Source organism: Lagopus leucura, unplaced genomic scaffold (assembly GCF_019238085.1).
Source record: "Lagopus leucura isolate 7727_CA_CO unplaced genomic scaffold, USGS_WTPT01 Super-Scaffold_100159, whole genome shotgun sequence".
Taxonomy (NCBI): Eukaryota; Metazoa; Chordata; class Aves; order Galliformes; family Phasianidae; genus Lagopus; species Lagopus leucura.
This window is the reverse complement of record NW_024962335.1, coordinates 9282020-9301837: the sequence shown is the minus strand read 5'-3', so window position 1 is coordinate 9301837 and position 19818 is coordinate 9282020. Positions and strand designations below refer to the sequence as shown.

Genomic DNA, 19818 nt, shown 5'->3' with positions numbered 1-19818 from the left:
TTGCATGGAATTGGGTACAAATTGTAAACTAATTCACCTCACGTACAATTATTTTCACTCTTTGCTACTTGGAACTGTTTTGCAGCTTCGGCTTGACAACTATGACTATACAGCAAATAGTGTTAGGCATATACTGAGTATACCATTTTCTTGCACGTCCCATTCTCAACTCCACGCCCTCTTTATTAGTTAGGTGAACAGTTTTGAACAAAATCATCTTTTTCTATCTGCTTTTCTCATATCTAACACAATGGCCATCCACTAAAAATGATGTCTTTGGAAACTACTGCACTTTAAAAAGAGGGAAATACTGCTAATGATGCAAATACATGACAAATTGCAATTTAGTTTTTCACAACTGTAACACTGTACTGCAGGTGAAAACAAAGATGACTCACAGCAGAGAAAAACTGCTAAAAGCATACAGCAGGTGAAAAAAAATCACAGCAAAGTACTGTATTGTTTCTACTGGAACTGTATCTCACCTGCTTCACTGGAGGTGTTACTGAACTTGCTAGTGGCTTAAGAGGTTGCTGGCTTTTCAGTTTCTGTGCCTGTTCCTGTTCTTTAGCTAACTTTTGCTTCTCTTCAAGTGTAAGTGATGCCTTTAAAAGAGAAAGTACTAAGTTGAACAGTATAACTGCTTATTGTGTTTTTGATTTTTTTTTTTGGTAATAAATAGCACAATCATTTCAGAGCAAAAAATGGATAAGCACATACTGATAAAAAGTATTTAAAGCAAATAATAGTAAAACAGCATGATGAGAAATTCTGGGCAGATCTCAAAGTAGTTTTTCAAAAAAGTCATTTCAGCTTTGACTTCTAAATATTGGGTGTAAGAAGAACTTCTCCGTTTTTTTGGTTTTTTTTTGTTTTTTTTTTCATATGATTACTCACTGGCACTTGATAAAGAATTTCAACTGACAGTGTTGTTTATTTCAAGATCATTTAGATCTTTCAGGATTCTAATTCTACTTTCTTTAACAAATGATAAAATTGTAAAATTGTTGCCCTTTAGACTAAAATTAGGAAGAGAATTCAGATGACAGAAATGATACAGAAACAGAAGTGATAAACTACCTACAATCTGGGGGAGTGACTTGTTGATAGCCATGGCTAACAGCAATGACAATAATTTTATCACTGAATACTAACTATAATCACAGGCTGCATCATGACATGCTTATTCTTTGTTTCTTGTATTTATCCTCATATTGGCTGTTTTCATTTAACTTTGAATTTTTACACTAGCTGTTATTGTCAGCTACTTTATGAAATTCTGTTTTTGATCTCAACCTCTATTTGTGATTTTATAATAAAGTTGCCTGGCCATTTTGATTTGGCAAACTAAATCCACTGCTGCAGCTTCAATTTCATATCCTTAATTAAAGAGGTGTGACCAAAAACATATTATCCTAATCACTGACTTCTTTGTTCAGAGAAGAGATATTTTCAAGAAAAGACTTTCACAGAAATTCAAAGATGCTATTTGAACATTTTTCAGTGGATCTTCACATGTGACTGGGTTACACAGACTGGGTTACACAGACTGGGTTACACTGCTGTACTTTACAGAAAGTTTTTTTTTCTATAAAGCTTTAAATACAGTAAATATGTTTACACATTCTATTCATGTAGCCATACCAAACTTAAATTAGACAAAAAGATGTAAGAACTCCAGAACAAAGAAAAGCATACCTTTTTCTGTACTGCTGACAACTCATTTCCTTTACTATCAGGTCCACTAGTTAGAAGGTCAGTTCCAGTATTATTGAATACCTTGTCAATCTGTTTAAGGTTAAAGAATCAACACTAAGTTATTTGAATAACTTTAGGTAATGTAAATGCTATGTGATATTAAATTTCAAATTTCGATGCTTAAGTAACACAATAAAATACAGACTCTTACCTGATTATTTGTACTACTAGATCTTGCCTCTTCAGACACACTCATTTGATTAGCTATATCCAAAGATCTACAGGGTGCAGAGTACAAATATTTAAAACAAGGAAACTACAGTTACATCCACTACATTAATTTAGCAGCACAGATTTAAAAATAAACAAAATGCTATGAGAGCACTGTCATATTCAGAATGCATATTGTTTGTGCTCTCAACAGCTACAGAAAAGTAACTATTCTTGGTGTACAGATGTAAGGTACAACTGTACTGGTGGAACTCAATATAGACTTCTATATTTAATGAATTCCTTAATTAATGAAACAATAAATTGTGAGTGAACAGTGTAAAGGAAATAATTTTATACTATTAAAAACAGACATCAAAATAATACTCATTCCATGACTAATAAACAGGTGTTGACAATTGCATTTATTTGATGTAATTCTCTACCACTGAACTGAGAATTACATACATTTTTATTGCTATGGCTAAAAGTTATCTCAAATTTTCCTAAAGAAATGAAGAAAACCCCCAAATTTTATCTCTGCTCGCTTAGTCCATCCCTAACGCACCCACAAACACTTACTTCTGTTGCTCTTGCATGACATGAAGTTGTTCAAGTTTTGTTTTATGCTCTGCCTCCAATCTATTAAGCATATCTTTTATAACACAAATAAAAGAATTGAACTGGAAAAGAAAAGTACAAGAAGTTTGGATTTTGCAGTGACAGAATTCAGACATATAACCTAAAAGGTAATCTCTCACAAAAGGTAGTCACAATGTGAGATAAACTACAGGCTTTTAGATTATTTATAATCCGGCTTCACTATCCTCTGTTAGGTACTTGGCTACAAGCAGAGTGTATACTGAAACAGTGAAAATAATGTATCACTAATAAAAGGATAGCATCACAACAGAAGGGAGACAACTCAGACCAAAAAAAAAAACCAAAACCACAACCAGATGAATATTACCAGATTCATTCTCAAAAAAAATAAAAAAATAAAAAAAATCCTATTAGGTATCTTATTTCCTAATTATTTCATGCAACTACTACATTTTCACATTATCTACAACATTCACAAGCAAAACTAAGGGAAGAAATACTAAGATCGTATTTTAGCTTTTAATTTCAATTGTAATTATGCTAGTTGTTCACTTCTTTTGCAGGCTATTTGGAAGGTGACAGCATTCACTTTGAAATTTTACACTGTTCTAGCAAAATTGACTGTAAATCAACAACACTCAGACATGCAAAGAGTAATATCAGAAGAGGATTTATTTCATTTCATTTCTTACAGTAAAGAGACCTATAGCAGTGTATGAGTTTTTCAGTGATAACACTTTAAAACTATTCTCGACCATTTATCAAGTAAAAGCATGCAAAGTATTTCTGTTCCTACCTGATTGAGATTAAGATTATTCTCAATACTAAGAGGAATTAGATGGGGCAATACTCTTCCTGCAAGTTGTTCTTTGGTAATTCCCAGCTTCTTATGAGTAAATGTACATTTGTAAATACCTGCCATACAACATCAAAATAGAAAGCCTGTTAAATTTCGTAAATAATGTTAAAAAAATTCCAAGTGGAATTTCTTTCTACATGTATAAATCATCTGAATATACAATGGTACACAAACTGACAAATAGCAACCAAGAAACCAATCTGCATTAACTAAGCCCCAGTTCTCACCTGGCACTTCAAGAGACCAGGAGTAATTGTCATGCTACCATAACTTCTACCCTGAATGCATTTTACAAAGACTTCTACCTAAAGGTTTGGGGCTGTGTTATACACAGGATCAGAAATCGCGAGACATATTTTCTCTGTTCTACAAATCACTTATAAAGAAAAAGAGAGAATACTGACATGCACAAGTGATACAGCATCAAGCACAGCACTTCTATTGAGTTTCTGGCAGGAGGATTCCTCTGTTTAAACAGTTCCCGTCTGCTGGCAAACACTGAACATACTGGCACAGTACAGGAAGAAGCTTTCCTCACTTTCCATGGTTAGTATTAGAACAGAGCAGTCAGATGGCCGAAGAAGGTATCATGCACAAGATGGAAAGTGTGATTCCAAGAAAAAATGAACCCTAGTATATTAAATTGCTTTCAGCCCTTCATTTTCAACAGCTGTACTCAACTAGAGTTCAGGAATAATACAATTAAAGTAAAAGATACACTGCCTCTTATTCTCAGACAATAAATGTAAGAGTTAGAAACTAGGAAATTAAGGGAGAGAGAATATCTCTAAATTATTACAGATAGATGCTCTCTTGCTGACTTCAAGCAAATTAAAATAGTTCTCCCATCACATTTGTTACTGTGATGTCACAGCTTAATGAGGGTTATTGTCCAGACAGTTCAACTATCACAAACGGTCATCTGTCTACCTTTTTGCTGCCACTAAGTGAAACGGTCACTGTTCTTCTCACTTGGCCACTGATCAGCTGGTCTCCTTTAATACTCAAGCTATTAAAAGTGTGCATCCTAAATTGGCCACACACCAGAGTGGTACTAGGAAAGCTTAGCTCAGCACTGGAGGTCTCCCCTTCCAGAAGTAACGAGCCATTAGATTTTCTTAGCTGTTTTGTGAAACCTCACCCAGACTACACTCCATTTTAGCACAAAGGTAGCAATGTTTGCTTAAATGTCCAATAAAATGAGTCTGACAAAACCTGCAGTAAAGAGCAATAGATTTGCACAGCAATGACTTACAGCATCTGGCCTGCAAGAGCAGGCAATATTAACACCTTAAAAGCTCCAGCCAAGTGCTCAGCATTTGAAAGCAAACAGATTGCATACTCTTCTGTATCCTCTTCAGCCCAAGGATAGCAGAGCGCTCTGAAGTGCGCTGGGCCTTGACGACTATAAATGTATGTACTAGAGATCAGAAGTACCAGCAATACATAAAGTAAATGAACAGGGACATACTTGTGAAGCAGAGACAATCAGTTTTTAATAGACACAATAGCAATATGCTATGGAAATATTATTAATGATTAAACTCTCTGAGATTTACAAAATCAAAAGCATAAGAGAGGAAAGTTTGAAGTATTAATTACCTAGAATTCCCATTAGTACTGCAGGTTCCTTGGATGGAATTTGTTGTAGAAAAGGTAGAATATCATCAAGAACGAACCATTTATCTAAGTACTCCAAAATCTTCCCTAAACAGACCAGTGAGTTTACCCGGACCTAGGAAGCATAAGAATGAAACAAAATCTTAACCATGTGTTTATTTTAGAAGCCACAGAATTCATAAGTAGAGAAGTGGTTCTCAAACTACAGCCACTGTGTCTGAAAATTCAGTACAGTTTGAAACAAACTTTTGTGTCAGGAAAAGAAAACATACAGTTGTACACCGCTCACAGAATCTTGGCTTTTCTGCAAAACAGGCATTACTAGCATATGGTGCTCAGAAACGCACATTAGAAATTGCTCTATTAACAACTTAATGTTGTCAACACTATTTTAAAAATTCCTAAGTGTAGAAGTAAATTCTTTTGAATTTGAAAAAAAAGAAAACTCAAAAAAAAATCTGGGCATGCTGTTTGGGTTTCCTTTGAAAACACAACAGCCAAAAAGCCAAAGTAATGAAAGGCAACAACATTTTCTGAGGACCAAGAAGAAGACAAGATTTCAGAATACTTACAGCAAGAGAAGAAGTCTGCAAACATGCAGTTTTAATTCTTGGAATTAGTGAATTTTTCATTGATGGGTAATCTATTAAATTGGCAAATGTGGGAATTATGTTTAGGCAAAGCTCCTATAAAAAAATATTCCACATTAGTTTAATGTTCCACAAAAGTTTAAATATGACTTCCTATTATAAAATTAGTACTAATATTACTCAAGATTGAAATAGCTTGAAATGTCACCCTAAGCTTTCAGTTTAATGAAATGTTCAAGTAGGTAGACTCATTTAAAAATACCTAAAACAATAAAGCATAATGTTATGGAGATAGAATTTGGAAAACGTACTCGAAAGCGTATTCATACATTTGTAGTAAGATACTTGGATAACAAGAATATCTTGTATTTTCACAAAGCACCTTTGTGTATGTTTTATTACAAGACAATCACAGTGCATTATTTTTCTACAGAAGTTAAGCAAATTTGAGTAAGCACTATGAATAGCATTATGCACCAGGAAAATGACACACTGAAAGATAAAAGAGTGTATTTAACCAACAGAAAAAAAAAAATTACTCAATTTCAGCCTAATCTGAAGAGGTAAGAGTGATATTTACTATAGATGGCAAGCAAGTATTTGAGGAACAAAATTACTACTGCAGAGAAATCTCAAGTCACATATGTTTATCCAAAGTCTTCTTTAATTAATATTATGTTTATCTCCCTCCTCCCACTCGTGAATGTCTAAATGGGCATTAATTCCAATAGAAGTTGATTCCACTCGCAGAGCAAGCTAATTCCAGTGGAAAATTTGCAAAAATCAAAACAAAAACAGCAAAGTTAGAAATATATAGAAAGCACAAAGAAAAATTAAAATAAGGATATATAAAAATGCCACCAGAAATTGTACTAGCATGATTTTACAGCATATTGTATCTTCCAAGGTAACTGTCAGTACATATCTTCTTACCAGTAGAATCCCAGAACGCCACCCATCACTAACTGGTAGCCACCGGTATCACTAACTGCTGCTGGAACAGGCTGCCCAGGGAGGCTGTGGATGCCCCATCCTTGGAGGTGCTCTAGCCCAGACTGGATGGGGCACTGGGCAGCCTGGTCTAGTATGAAATGGGGAGGTTGGAGGCCCTGCTTGTGGCAGGGGGGTTGGACATTCATGATCCTTGAGGTCAATTCCAACCCTGGCCATTCTGTGATTCTGTAAGTTATTGCATGTATGTTTTCTGCAGAGGCAAGACACGATAAAGGTACATTCAACTCTTTGCTATGGTATTTAGTAAGAATTTAGGATGTTGGAGTAACAGTCAAATGGTTACTCTGGAAAATCAGAGAACTAAAGTTTATTTTAATATGCCAAATTGTTCTTAAGTAAAACATTATTCTCTTTCAACATTCAAGTATATTATACAGCTATATTCTTTGGGTTTTTTTCCCCTCATTCAAGTAACCAGACAAAAAGTTAGTATATCTGAAAGAAAGACAAAAGACCTGCTGAGCAATGTTAAATAAAGGCTGCAATTACTATACCTGGATCTGAATTGAAGGTGCTTCCAGGGCTCTATAAACCATTGGTAAAACACTGTTCTTTATTTCGTCTGGTGGAGTTTTGGTTAGAAGTAAGTCCATCTTTTGCAGGAAGATCAGTAAAATCTATTAAAAGAAGGACAGTTAGGAAGTTAAAAGGTTAAGTTATGAGTACATCTTTCTGGAGTTAAAAGTGCATTGCACCATAACATTAAAACTTCAGAAGTTTTCTTGTAACTCAGTAAATGTGATCACTTACCATGTTGCTTGCCTGAAGGCATGGAAAACAAAAAACACTTTGACATATTACTGCATTTTTAAAACAGCAAATACAGATCAAACAAAATATGTCTTCTAGACTAATACTTCTGAAATTAGAAATCATAACAGCTGAGAAGGGCATTATTGTTTCTATTTACAACTTTTTGTTTTTTTTTTAAATTAAAATCAACCATATACACTCTTTAGAGACATCACATGAAAATGGTAAGCCTCCCCCCAAAAAACAAGGATCAAATGTCTTCAAAGCATTTGATCAGAACTCCACCTAGAAAAGCTGCATTCCATCTAAATCTAAAATCAGAACTGTTACCTGATGACATGAATATTACAGTTACTATATGGACATAAAATAGCTTTATTATATTTCATATTGGAAATGTCTATCATAAAAAGAAAAATATCTCAAGCACCAAACAAAACAACACCACAACCTCACAGCACGTTTAGCTAAAAAGTAACACTCCAATGGCACATTTGCAAAGTGAGATTCATCTTGGTTAGATTAGCTATCTAAAAGCTAGCTGATAACGGGAATCACTTATCCAAGCTAATTCTCATTTCAGAGAATTCAGAGAACTAATTTTGAAGGGAACCATTTGAATTAAGTAAGACAAGTTTACAGGGACTGACTCTCCATCAATTTCCAACCTCTTTTTAGAAAACAGGTTGGACTAGGTGGAAAAACTGTGATAAACGGTGTCACATTCATAAAAAGCCAAGCATTTCACTGAAGGAAGTGATTTCAATGTTCAAGTCTTAAAATATGTAGCAATCCACATTGGTATGGGTCAGATAAATAAAGGCATCAGAATGTAGAAATGTAAGCATATCAATGTAAATACAAGTTTTCTCCTTTCATTTTCTTTCTGCTGCAGGATAGGATAGCACTTCAGGTACCCCACAGTAACTTCAAGACTGTCATATGAACAGTTTAACTAATTATTCCATTTCAAGGTTATAAATTCGCTCATACAAAATCATTTTAATGCTGAATAATAATTTCCTCCTTCTGAAATACAGTAGCCTTCCCATACACATTTGCTTCCTAACTCAGGTGCCTCACAGAAGCCAAGCAATGTGCATTATACACATCCAAAACATCTTAAGAGAATGTGTGGAAAGAACACTGGCATTCTCACTGTGAGTTACGAACACACAGGAACTGAAAGTTTGTGCACTGTACAAAGACATGATGTTCCCAGTCGGACCTGGAATTAAATCTTCTAGCAGCTGTTACTTTTTCCCTTGAATTCCTAGTATATTGACTTTGGAAAAAAGTCCAGTTAGATGAACCTTCCATACTGAAAGTCCACAGAAATAAAAGCAGAACAAGCCACTTTGTACTTAAAATATCAACATAAGAGTAATTAAAAATATCAAGATAAGAGTATATAGTACCTAGTAAGCTAAGAAATGTTACAAGTCTGTATTTCAATTTCTTCTTATTTCCTAAGAAATAAAATAGCTCTAAATATAATAATATATTTTATAAATATGTATGAGTTTTAAATAGAAAACCCATTACGTTTAAGATAAAACCTAGACATAAAGTTTTTGCAGGAAGGACTGTCCACAAACCTGATGTTACAGGTAGAAAAGCTGAGCATTATCTTTTACGATCAAACAGCAGAAATGAGATGTTTACTGGCTGTGAATTAGACACTTTTTCCAAGGTAAAAATTAAGATAACGTAAACCTACAATGTACCAAAAGAATGTTAAGAAGTTCCAACTTTATGAGCTATTTTGAGGTAATACAGTTGTCCCCTTTCCCTACTTCCCAGTATAATGGGAGCTCTCTCCTCCAGTTCTTTGAAACTCAGAGGTTAAACACCTACTTGCTCATTCCTACATTTACCTTGGCCCTTCAGTGCGTTGCAAACAGCCGCAGTAAGCATTAAAATGAGGTGTGCTAGAAGGAATGCATAGCTACATTTTCACTCCTGATGCACGATGCCTAACCCAGTGACACAATTCTCAAAAATCATCACACACTATGTTGACAAAAAGGATGCAAATCTTGTGCTGCTTTACTATTTCTATGCAAGTAAACAACAATAACAAAACATATTTTACTTAATCTTTAACGGTAACATTTGCCAAATAAAATGAAGCACTTTAAACTTCTGTACAGCCCACAAATAAACACTATTTTATCATCATCAGTAAGCAGCACATTAAAAAGATGTCAAATTCATGACTTTCCCACCCCAAGATCCCAGTGTTACCAATCCAGACACAAGAATAAAATCATAGGTTATCAGTAGAATGTGTAAATACTGTACCATACAACCCTGCTTCGATCTACAATCATGATAAAAAGATTTTAAAATATACTTTCAACAACCAACCAAAGACAAGAACTGAGTAAAAACTGTTTTCTTTTTGCTATTCTAAATCTCATCTATAAATACAATATAACCTCAGAAAATCCAAGTAAATAGTAGGAATAAAGACTTGGTGAACTTCCTGGAAAAATTCTGTATGAACTGAGGTTGACTACTTGGACGACTACATAGCAAGCTGGACAAGCCACGTGAAGCTGGAAAAGGGAACTAGAACAGTCATTTTTGAGGGAAGAAGCACTGAAGAGAATAACTGTAATTTGAACAACCTTTAACATACCTGGATTGGTTCTTGTTGCTTAAAAACAGGACCAAGATCAGGCAGAATGAGCCTGATGTATTCTTCTTTGGTGCATTCCTCAGCAATTAGTAGAACATTAGGCAAGACAAAGGGTACCATATCAGGATTCACAAACTCAGAGGTCAAGCAAGGTAAAATTCGCTGAATTATAACACGCTGAGAGAGAAAGACAAGCATGCATCACATTACACCACGATGCTACTGTGCCAGCTCAACAGCTTTTGCATCAATCTGATATTAACAAAAAGATAAAACTTTCAATTTTGATCTTACTTTCACCATATGTTTAAGCTAATTTACACTGTTCTACTTTTCTTACTTGTCTCTGCTTGCACTCAAGACACAATTTGAGATTACAACAGCTATGAAGGTCAGTAAAAACTTATTAACTGTACAGAAAATAGGACTTTAAGTCACTTATATGCATTACGAAAACTTCATTCTACATCTTTCCTTCAGGAAAAAATTAGAAAGTTTTATCACCCAAGACCTCAGCCTTTCACTACCTCACAACCCACTGAACAAACTCACAAACCTAATATTTATCTCCCTGAAAACTCCATGTACATTCTCTAAATGGGATTCAGCTGACAAAACACAGAAAATTACACTGTGGATGCCGAGTGTAGAGACAGGCAAGCTTAAATGCTTTAAAAATCATTTAAGAGCAAGGGCACGGCCCATCTCCATAATAACATTCTACAGACAGAAAAAAGTGAATGCCTTAAAGACAATTTGTGGCTATCTGAAGTTAGCTGAAATACATCCCATCTGTGCCCAAATTCTAAGTATCAGGAATTTCTGATCAAAAGAAATAGTTACTCAGTTAAGAAGATGACAATGTTAAATCTGTGTAGTTCACTGTGCAGTTCAAAATTCAATTAAAAAGAAAGAAGTTTAATGCAATGGTTGAAAAGCTCATCTATTCTACTATGCATTAACCTAATACTACTTCTACATCACATACACACACCGTCTTATATAAATATGAGAATATGACAAGAAGAAAAAGTCTAGACACAGTGTCTAGCACTATAGAGGAGAAATGTGGAATGACAGACAGTAGCTTTTGAGGTTTCTGGGTTCTGCTAGCACAAGAAAGCATTCAGCCTTCTGAGGGAAGGATACTTTGCATCCTTCAACATTAAAGTACTACCTTGCTATAAAGAAGTTGAAACAATCCTATAAACAAACTGGGAGAAAATAGGGCAAGATGATTTCAAAGAGCTAATGATAGCATCTGAAAAAAAAGGGAAAGCCTTGTAAGTGCACAGCAGATAATTCCCTTTTAAAGTGAGATGAACTACATAGAGGATATACAAACAATGATTTCATAAATGAACTAATAGCACATTTTACCATTTCATGTTTCCTGATTTATCAACAGCTGAAGAAAAACTATACATTATTTTCCAACCTTCCTTTCTTTCCTGCTACTCTATTCTGACAATATTGTGGCAGTTTACTATGCCAGGTACAATGCTACATGAAGTTCAGAATTCTAACATTAAGAATGTTAATAGATTTGTATGCATTTTTAAATGGTTTCAAGAAGTCATATTTACATACCTTAGGCAGCTTTGGCAGAACCTTTGGCAATCCTTTAAAAAACTGTGATTTCTGAAGGTTATCCCTTTGAAATAATGAATCAAAATACTGAAGAGTCATTGCTCCTACATCATCAAAGAACGGTATCTAAAAATAAGATCAGTGCTATTAGAAAGCTTACTTACACTCACATAATTGTATGCTTATCCTCTCAGTGTACTATAGTAAACTTCTACAATGAAGTGTCTGCAACCAACAGGTAGAAAAGTAAATATTTACATACTGAGTAGTATAATATTCACAAAGGTTGATCATTAAGACAATTTTTCTAGCATTTTAAATAAGTATCTAAATTAACTGATTGTATAAGAAATTTTTTTTTATTTACAAGAAGAAAGAAAAAAAAGAGAAGTAAAAACACAAACTAAAAGTTCTCTAGGAATAAGTATGCTATTTAATATCACGAAGGCCTATCTAAAAGCCTTCTGGGTCTAAGAGCCATCCCCAGAATATTATAATGTTTCAATAAGAATTCACATGCAATAGATGTCTGATTACACAAATTTATCTTTGGTGTTCATACCTGCTTGTAAAAAGCTACAATGGATAGGATACATGTGATATCCCATGTTTGCATCACTTCAGCTGCAGCTCTAGTTGTCAGAAAAGAGGGTCTGCCTTCTTAAGTTTTGTGTAACAATATAGTTTTGTATATATACGTATACCAGGCTTATGAACACTGCATTAACAACATGACTGGATCATCCTACTGCCTTGGTAAATCATTAATACTGACATAGCTGCTTCATCATTAATGAAAGACTGATAAAAACGCATGATGAGGATATGTATAATCAATGGATATCAAGATGTTACAATCACAAAATAAACAGGAGAGTTAGGCGAAGTGGACTATGATAACAAGAGAGAATAAATGGAAGGCTTATCCTTATGCTGGGCTCACCACAAAACACCAGAAGGAGGGATCTCCAGACGACATCCTTCCCCACTGGTAGCCAGGTCTTAAATAGGTCTAGGAGGAGTGCAGCCTGGCTCCACCCCTTCCGGTAGCACAGGTGAATTGCCTTCAGCTGTGCTCCTCTGGCTGACTCATGGCTCACCTCAGGTGATCAATCAGAGGTTCAGGCCGTGACTCAGCAGTTCCCATACAGGATAAGACTGTTTTTATCTAAAATCCATCCCTGAATATTCAGCTTTCAGCTAGAAGCTCTACGTAGGTTAACTTAACATCATTAAAAATAGCAGGTAAATTTTCCCATGCAAAGCTCCATATTAGCTTGCACCATGCTGACCTTAATTAACTGCTTAACTCACATTTGTTACAATATATATTTAGCCCTAATTTCTCTATCCTACAATTCAGGAAAGCAATATATTAGTGTATTGAGTGATTACTCTAAACTCTGTTTCAGCACACACTTCTTTCATATTAAATGTTAATGTAAGAACAATACTTGCCACCAGCTAACAGCATTATTTTCTAAAGTTAGATGGTTTTTTAAAAACATTTCAACCAAAAAGATTAACAGGAATAAAAACAAAACAATCAAACTTCAAAACAGCTCCATTATTTCCATAAATGAAACATTGTTTTCCCTTTTTCCTTTAGCTACCATATTTTCCATAAACTGACCTTAGTCATTTGATCTGCATCTGGTCTGACTGCTGGAGCTACATTTAAGAGTAGCTTTACATGTTCACGCACCTCCTCTGGTATATTCTGGAGAGTACTGGAGCTTAAACGGCTCAGCTGCATAGAAATTTAAGCATATGTTCCATGAAATCAGAAAATCTTGTACATAACTACTTCCAGTATACATCAGCACTACAATTTGTTTCTCATACTGACTTCTTAAACCAAACCTTTGATACCATTCCCCTCCCACCTTTCACAACCCATTTGCTCCTGATCCCTCATAGTTTTCCTTCTGCTTCCCAACAGCCCGCCCGTGTCCAGTCACATTCTCCTGCTCCCAGCTTCTAATTGTGTTCAGGTTATTGAATAACAGAAAATCAGTATTTTTAAAGATGTGTTATTATCTGAGGTCTTATTTAGATACATAAAAATACTTTATATCTGGTTAAGGCAATAGGCACCCAAAGAAGCTGCAACAAAAGAAACTTGCATATGACCATATTACACCAGTTGTTCCAATTAACTTCATCTGTGAATACTCACAGTCCACAAAGAATGTGAAACAGCTGGTAACTGAATGGCTGCCAATTGATCAAATCACTTTAAACTCCGCAATCTCCAGCAGCCCTATGCTGGTCATACACTGTCTTTTGTTTGGCACTATTTGCCCTAACAGGTAAAGCACTTATCCCATAAGACCAGCATTCAACATAGTTACAATCGGCTGAAAAACAAATCCTCCAGCTGATAAAGTCAGTACAGAAATTTCTCTACACATACTTTCATTTTCCATATTTTGCTTAGGACTTTTAACTTGTGTCTAAAATATTTAAATTTGCTTTAAAAAAGTGATTTTTCAAATATGAAAATGAATGTATAATATTCATAAACAGATACCTGATCAAGTTGTCTACTAAAACTTTTATAAATATCCTGTTTGTTGACCTCAAAAATTGGTTTCCCTTTATTAAACACTGCATACATAACAGCTCCTAGAGAGTACATATCACTTGCTGTCTCACAGCTCACAGACAGAATGTATTCTGGTGCCAGATATTCAGGATTTGGAAGACACAAAGATGGCAAGTTTGGATCCCATTCCTTACAAGGGAACTTGGGCTATAAGAGAACCAACAACAACAAAAAGAACTTATTATGCATTTTATAAAAACTAACATGAAGTTTGAGTAGCGGCAAAAAATAAAGTTTTAATCCCTTCAAATCATGAAACAGAAATGGAGTAAAGCAGAACTGTTAAAAATCAGTGGCTGTAACTCAGTGATCAGTTCATGCAGTAAAATCTGGACATTAGAATTAAGAACTGTAATGCAAACGTAAAAGCACTGCTGTAAGGAGAGGAACATGAACTACGATAGAAATTAATTTGAGGATGTAACAACAAGGCACTGAAAGGATGTCACTGAACATGCAGGTTAGCAGAATCACATGCACTTTCAGCCTTTGTCTGAAACTTTCACTAGCCTATTCCAAGCCTACTGAGCCAAGTCAGGCTTCTTCTCTGATGATCAAAGGCAGAACTTCAACGCAAACCTATGCCATACATTCAGACTTTCTGCCAACAAAATACAGAATATTACATAAATGTATTGAAATGCAAGCTCAATAAACTGGTTTCAGACAAAGATCTGAATATGAAATGTACTAATAAATAACAATATAAAGTTGGATGTAGTACCTCCTGTTCAGATGGATTTGTTGACTGGATACAAAAATCAAAGCCTGTAATTTTCCATGCTCCACTTTTATTCAAAATTATATTTTCAGGAGTAATATTTCCATGGACCATTTTCACACTGCTATGCAAAAAGGACAAGCCTTCAGAAACCTGTTAATAAAAGATTTCAGGTTAAATATTTCCTAAGATGGATTGTACAACATCTACAAAAATTTCTGTCGTATCTACAGCCTTATTTCCTGTGGTCATGGTATACTAACACATTAACTAAGAAGCCATTTCTCATCATTGATTTTGGGCTGTTTTAAAAATTATGTAGGAAGGAAATTAAATACAGATGTAGGTAAGCAGCAGGTGAGATTACTAACACTGATCAACTACCAAAGCTTAAGAACAAAAATGTTTTTTGATGTTGAACAAAATTTCCACCAAATATAATCTGGAAGCCATTGTTCCTCCATAGAAGGTAAAGAAAAGATTCGTGTACAGGAGAGACAGTTGTAGAACTGACATTCATACAGAATACAAAAATTAATTCATTTCTTAATTTTCCATATCAGAATAACCAAAAATAGCAGCAACTTACAGAGCCTCCAGTATTCATCTTCTCTTATATTTACAATGTTCAGGTCGCTATCATCTTTCTCTTCACAATTATTTGATTTACTATACACAAACATGGCATTTATAAAACAACTATTAATAATAACAGCACATGAAAATAATAAAAATGTCACACCTGAAGCAGACCATATTTAGTCTCCACATCATAAAGCTTGTATTCTTTAATGTCAGATGGTACAGGAGAAGGTAGGTTGTCCCAGCTGCCAAGAACATTAGCTAAACTTGCACACACTGGTTCTGTACAAAAAGCCAAGCAATCTCTAAAGAGAAAATAGATTAAAAAAATGTTTTTTATAAGTAATGTAATGCAGCACATCTTGGCCTGGAGCAACCAGGAAGGCATAGTATTATACATTAGCAGAGACTCTGTGTTACCTAAAAACATATTTTATTTCAGGCTTCTAATCATTAAATGAGAGATTTTATATATGCATATATCTATGTGAAATGAAAAAAAAATTGTAGTATAGAAATCAGCTTAAGTCACTGTATTCTCTAACATTAACATATATCACTCACTGTGCACACAGCACTTCACTAAAGTTTTAAGAAAACTATACTTTTTCCTGCCCTGATCCAAGAAAAGCAAATATTTCTTACTACCATTAAACCCCGTAAAATCAGACTGTTAGCTCTGCCTAAAATTGCTACGCCCCTTGACTGAAGCAGTGCTTCATGTAGTCAGACAGGAATCAGAGACGCACATAACTATACTTGTTGTATGAACTGTTTCTCCAGTTAATTTATCTACTGCTTTATTCCTGTGCAATAGGTCTTTTTAACGTTTCTGTGGTAGCACTGTTTGAAAAGCACAGATGAAGCACAAAGAGCGGAGTGGTTGTAACACTGTGCTCCAGAAAGTCAAATCTTGAAGTCCTGAAAACAGCACATGTCACAGTTTCACAAGCTTCATGTATAAAAAGATCAACTTGTCTTATATATTCCCACACTTCACCCTGTTCTGAACAATACTGGAAGCTATAGTCTGTTTTTTATTTCTGTGTGGATGGTAGCGTATATATCCGGTCTAAGAATGAATATTTTCCATGCAAACACGCTGTGTTCAAACACTGCACCAGCATGAACACAGAAAACCAAGACTGCGTAACACAAGATATTTTTGTGAGTAATAACACTACTGGCAAGAAGGCAGAAGCCTAACCTTTTGTTTATTCCTTCAAAATAATCACAGAAGACAAAATGTTCCAGCATGAATCTATCACAAAGTTTCTATATATCTCTGTAGATTAACACACTGGCTCTTTGAGGTAAAAGAAGGTTGATGAAACATACAACACTCATTAATCATCCAGACTAAGAGTGACTTCTGATGCCTTCCTGAAGGAAAAAAAGAAAATCAAAATTCACTGATTCGTAAGCCTCACCTAACCTGACTGAACTGCAATTGCTTCACCACCTTCACACCATTCTGTAGACAACGTCTCCTCCACTTCTCTGTTAACACAGCTAGCGCTACAAACCTCATTTTTTGATTAATCACCAGGAGGAATCAAAGCACAGAAAGACAAAGATCTTCATTTTTAATCTTATTTCAGCTTTACTATGGAGCTTCTCCATTTAGTTACGGTTAAGGCACTGATGGCAGAAAATACTTACAAAACAGTTATTTGATATTTTCACAACATAAACACTCCAATTGCTGTTGCTTTGAGGGAATAGAAAGATGTTTGGTCTTTTACTTCAGGAGTTAATTAAATAAGGTGCCACATAAGAATTATGGAAGGATAGGGCAAATCTAATTAAAGCAATTTGGTATTGTAGGAGCTGTTATCTGCCATGCAGTGCATCCTCTTTACCAGTTCCCTGAATAATATCAAAATGACATTCTGAGTAACAAAATAAAAAGAAAACAAGTTATCAAGAAAAGTAATGGCCAAACACACATATGCTTTGGGAAAAACACCAACAGATGGAGTGTTTATGAAATTAAATATCTGGAACCCTTCATTCTTTGTGAATGGTTTTACAATTTGGCTTTTTCATGCCTTTCTGTTACTGGAAACCAAAACAAGTTGTAAGTAAATATACGTTATATTAAATGTTTAGTATGACTAAAAATATACATTGCATACATTATATAAATGCATGTAAAATTTACCACTAACAAAATATTTATAATCAACATAATTATGCTGAATACCAATTACATGAAACAGAAGCTAGCTACATACTGGGATCCAAATGGCATGGCCTGGAAACATCTACCTGGTGCAGATACACCAAAAGCATTCTTTTGCACCACACCACACAAAAAGAATAAATTGTGCAAGCAATTTCAGCACAACTGTATGTTACTTTGGATCCACCAAAAAAAGACCAGCCCAGAAGGAGCCCCCTACAGATGTCTTCAAAAAATAAGCACTCTGCAAGCACCTTCTTCTAGTCTAAAAATATTGTCAGTCTTACGGTGCACTTGTACACAGATACATACACAGTCTAAGCAAGTTTTCCTTTCATGAACCCCACAAATCTATTGCTCCAGTTTCTGGCACAGCAAGCAGCTGGGCAGGTTTGCTCATAGTGATGCCCCTACAAAGAGCTTATTGAGTATGAACAGTATTCAGACCAAAGCAAAGTGTTACTGAAAATTCATCAGCAAGGACTGTGACCAAACTGCAAGATCAATTTTACTCAAAAGGCTTAAATTGTTTGCAGGAAAAAATACCAAAGCTTTCTTATGTCTCCAAGGTATGAATCTTACCATCTTCTTCTTAAGTGTAGAATTTAGGAAAAAATACAAGGTTTCTGGCTCAGCTGAAACACCATTCACTTAAAACCAAGGTTTTAAGTGAAAACCTTGAGGTATATCCTGGTACATACAACTTATCTACATAAACAATGACTAAGACAACCATAGGCCATGAAATTGGTTATGATTTACTGCTGTACAGTATTGACAGTTCTGTTCAATTAGCAATCCATCTTAGACTTATACAAGGAGCATACTAAACCAAATGACTTTAGAACAGGAGGAAAGATATATATGGATATAATGTGCAGGTTAACAGACAGAAGAAAAAGTGGACAAGTTTGAAAGGCAATGTACATGAATCTTTATTAGACTCTACTTTGAAAAAACTTCCTTGGAAGAAGTTGAAAAGCTTCATGATCTTCCTCAGTAGGATCAGCTTTCTATTTTAACATGAAATCTTCATTTTATTTATCAGATTTTAGTGTACTCTTATCACTATAATTGAATAATAAAGGTGTAAAACTAACCCATTATTGTACCTTTTGACTAATCTTATATAAATCAAAGTAACACTAAAAAAATACAGATTTGTCTCCCTCATTTGGTACCTGAGGATCTTCTAAATGCATATGTGCCACAAAAATACAATTTGCCAACAGACCCCAATCTCATAAATAGAAAACAATAAATGAACAATTTTTTAAAAGAAAACAAATTTAAAAGGCTCTTTTAAAGTGAAATTAATTGAACTCCTAAACATCCTTGCTGTAATGGTCACATGTAGTCCTCCAGCTGCAGCAGCACTTAGATCATGCAACAGATTATCAATTAGATTCACACCAAGGATACATGGTATGACTTGGGGAATAGAGATTTGAGGATGGAGAAAACACCATTCTCTCATGAGTAAATATATTAAACTTGAACCTCATCAGATCTAAGTGTTGAATGGTCCAGACTTCTTATAATCAATAACAAAACAGTAATTAAGAAAGTCTGCTCTCACCTTTACTATAGCTTACCTAGATTCTTCCAATGGATGTTGAACAGTAAGCAGTCGAGGGTGTCGAAGCCTCGTTAGCTGTTGAACACCTCGTTTTAAAGAATCAATAATCTGATCCTTTTCAAATTTTTGATACTTGTCTATTAGCTTCTTATCAAACACAAAAACAGCCACTTCCTAGAAATAACCAATGAAATTCACTCAGTACATAACATATCCAAAAAATAAAACCTATATAAAATTATGTACATGCATACTTTTTAAAAAATCAACAGTACAATCCTACCAGTGCAAGAAGCACTACAATATATATCTGCAGCTACACATTGTCCTTATTCTGTCCCAGCCATTTTCATCATGACTGTATAGAATTTCTGGAATATGTGTTTTAAGAATTACTGTGCTCCAAACCTTACAAACTACTGCATAAACTACAATCATTTTCTACAGAATTATAGAACAGCAGGCTAACAAGATAGAAATCAGCTTGATTTTTAGGTAAACAAAAGCATTTATATAACTATAAATAAATAAAATATTCTGAGGGTACTCACTCATTTGCATT

At 34.7% G+C, this 19818-nt stretch overlaps 1 protein-coding gene across 2 annotated transcripts in view; it reads right to left on the bottom strand.

The window, feature by feature from the left end:
* The window catches only part of SCYL2 (SCY1 like pseudokinase 2), a 35672-nt gene that overhangs the window by 6015 nt on the left and 9839 nt on the right, over nt 1-19818 (bottom strand). Inside the window, exons 3-17 of one of the 2 annotated variants that reach the window (XM_042890129.1) lie at nt 19273-19430; nt 15653-15797; nt 14914-15063; nt 14115-14336; nt 13215-13331; nt 11582-11707; nt 9992-10168; nt 7089-7211; nt 5563-5676; nt 4973-5105; nt 3308-3426; nt 2491-2591; nt 1910-1976; nt 1699-1788; nt 486-605 (exon numbers count right to left, since the gene is read on the bottom strand). In XM_042890129.1, coding sequence (XP_042746063.1) covers nt 486-605; nt 1699-1788; nt 1910-1976; nt 2491-2591; nt 3308-3426; nt 4973-5105; nt 5563-5676; nt 7089-7211; nt 9992-10168; nt 11582-11707; nt 13215-13331; nt 14115-14336; nt 14914-15063; nt 15653-15797; nt 19273-19430 — 1962 coding nt within the window. The remainder of the gene's footprint in view (nt 1-485; nt 606-1698; nt 1789-1909; nt 1977-2490; nt 2592-3307; nt 3427-4972; nt 5106-5562; nt 5677-7088; nt 7212-9991; nt 10169-11581; nt 11708-13214; nt 13332-14114; nt 14337-14913; nt 15064-15652; nt 15798-19272; nt 19431-19818) is intronic. The other variant, XM_042890130.1, reaches the window with a different exon arrangement.